The sequence below is a fragment of the Antrostomus carolinensis genome, unplaced genomic scaffold, assembly GCF_000700745.2.
Source record: "Antrostomus carolinensis isolate BGI_N321 unplaced genomic scaffold, ASM70074v2 scaffold4338, whole genome shotgun sequence".
Lineage (NCBI taxonomy): Eukaryota > Metazoa > Chordata > Aves > Caprimulgiformes > Caprimulgidae > Antrostomus > Antrostomus carolinensis.
The window spans coordinates 39807-42299 of NW_010332117.1; the positions used below are offsets into that span (position 1 = coordinate 39807).

Below are 2493 nucleotides of genomic sequence, written 5' to 3' on the forward strand. Positions count from 1 at the left end.
GAAAGAAGAACCTCTTTTAAGTAGGATTACATCAGTGTGTGGTGGGTTGACCTTGCCTGAATGCTGCTCTATCACCCCCCTCCTCAGCAGGATGGGGAGGGGAGAAAATAAGATGGAACAAAAAAAAAACCAACCCAAACTCATGGGTCGAGACAAAGGCAGTTTAATAGAAAAAAGGCAAAGATGTGCAGGAGTGAAAGAACAAAATATTTGTTCTCTGCTTCCCATCAGCAGACAATGTCTGGCCACTTCCTGGGAAGCAGGGCTTCGTACACGTTGCGGTTCCCAGAGGACAAACGTAAATAACAAATGCCCCCTCTTCCCCCTCCGTTCTCCTTGCTTTTATTTCTCAGCAGACGTCACACAGTATGGAATATCCCTTTGGTCAGTTTGGGTCAGCTGTCCTGGCTTTGTCCCCTCCCAAGACCTTCCCCACCCAAAGCCATCTGCTGGGGAGAGGGGAAATGTTGGAGAGCCAGCCTTGGTGCTGTGCTAGCACTGCTCACCAGTCACCAAAACACTGGTGTGTTATCAACACCTTTCTGGCTACTAATACAAAACACAGCACTCTGATGGCTGCTATGGGGAAAAATTAACCCCATCCCAGCCAGACCCAACACACAGTGCTTGCTTTGTACCTGCCCAAGAGCAGCAAGCTGGGTGCCTACAGCGTTAGTGTTTGAGCAATGGTTGTGAAGTCAACCCTGGTGGTGGCTGAAGAAGGAAAAATGAAGAAGGAAAAATGTTGCTGAACACTTTTCAGAAGCTGAACCTACCTGTGTTTCAGCACTGATCGCTCATGAATACAAAGCTCCTATCTGTTCCTGAGAGCCCTTTCCTAACACCAGTTGATGGTGTTACATGTACCCTGCGCCCCTCAGAAGGAGCTCACACCACCTACAGCTGGCTCCAGTGTAGGCAGGATGGACCAAACTATGACTTAAAAAGTCTTTGTGTGACTCCCAGACTGGCTCTGGCAAACTGCTGTGAGAAGCCAGAGGAGTCAGAAGACCTGTGTGTGAGCTGTTCCTGGCAGCTTCAACTTGAAGCTGAAAGAAGAATCTGATGATCCCAACTCTCCTTGATTCTGTAAATCTGCCACGTAGTGATTTGTTCTTTGGTTGCCTCCTAATACTGTTTTTGTTTGTTTTTTATCTTCTCTTTTCCTTTCTCCAACATCCAAAACCCAGATGAGTTTAGGACAAAGAGCAAAGTTGACCTGCACACCTGAGATGGCCTATGGAGCCACAGGCCACCCTGGGGTCATCCCTCCCAATGCTACTCTCCTCTTTGACGTGGAGCTTCTCAGGTTAGAGTGAATCTTCTCGAGGGAGTTGGCTGGAGACATCTGTTAATAACCATCCGTTCTTTCTCGCCTTGCCAGCAGCGGGAGAAATCTTCACTGGAATCCCACTCTTCCCTGCTCAAGCTGTCCTGTCAATAGCATCTGCCGTTCGGTTTCTTACGCCTTCCTTCTTTTTTAACTTGGTGGTGTCTGTATTTGCCTTTTATTAGAAGCTTTGCTTTGGGAAAAAATGTCTACTCTTGTAACATTTTCAAGTTGTACATTTATTTAATTTGCATGTAAGAAGAATTCACAGTGTTTGATTGAAAATATATATAAATATAAATATATATATATTCCTTATTGAAAAACCACTGCCTTACTGTACACTTAAACCAAGAAAAAAACAAAACAAAACACAAAAGGTGCTCAAAAAAAATAAAAATCCAATGTACGCCTTGTACGTGAATGGGCATTAGCCAAACAGAGTTACCTGCGCTGCCACTTTCCTCAACTTGTACGTTCTGCTTGCTGCTGTTTTAAAAAATAATGTCTCATTTAAGAATTAAAAGTATATATAAAAAAACAATAAAATCTGAATACTTTACAGTTTCTATTTCCTGTTTTTCTCCTCTGGCTACTGGAATTCTTTTTGGTGTATAAAAAGTTCTCAAAACAATCCTCAACCCATTTTTTTGCTGATTATTTCTCTTCTTATATGAAATACATGCAATTCCATGCGCTGCTCCTGTTAGAGATGGCATAGTGGAAGATTTCTGTGGGACCAGAGGTACCAGGAACGTGCAAATAAGGGCTGTTGGGACAGAGCGGTTACCTGACTCTCCATGTCCCCTGCCCTGCTGGTGGCCCCTCAACTCTGGCCAAAATTTGGCTGCTGAAGAGACAGAAGGTGATGCTCCTAAAAGACACGCGGTGCTGATCCAGTTCTGTGCCTTCACAACAGTAAAATTAGTGTAGAATTTTCTACTGGAGCTGAGGAAGGCTAGAGAAGAGCAGAATTATGTGCGTCCACCTTACAAAACAAATCTGAACTGTGGGGTGATGTGGCCAATGAACACACTGGGGTTTTTTTTTAGGCTGCATCTTCTGATGCTGTTTACATAACCTGCAGACTGACTTTGTGCGCTGGGCTCCTGGCACTCGAGACTCAGCAATGTTTATTTCATTCGATGGTTATATGAATTCAT

The 2493-nt window shown here is 44.2% G+C and overlaps 1 protein-coding gene across 1 annotated transcript in view; it reads left to right on the top strand.

The window, feature by feature from the left end:
• LOC104529155 (FKBP prolyl isomerase 1B) overlaps window positions 1-1892 on the top strand; it is a 4088-nt gene extending 2196 nt beyond the window's left edge. Inside the window, exon 2 of the mRNA XM_010173369.1 lies at window positions 1191-1892. Within this exon, the coding sequence (XP_010171671.1) occupies window positions 1191-1319 (129 nt within the window). The 3' untranslated portion in view covers window positions 1320-1892. The remainder of the gene's footprint in view (window positions 1-1190) is intronic.
• The last annotated feature ends 601 nt before the right edge of the window (window positions 1893-2493 follow it).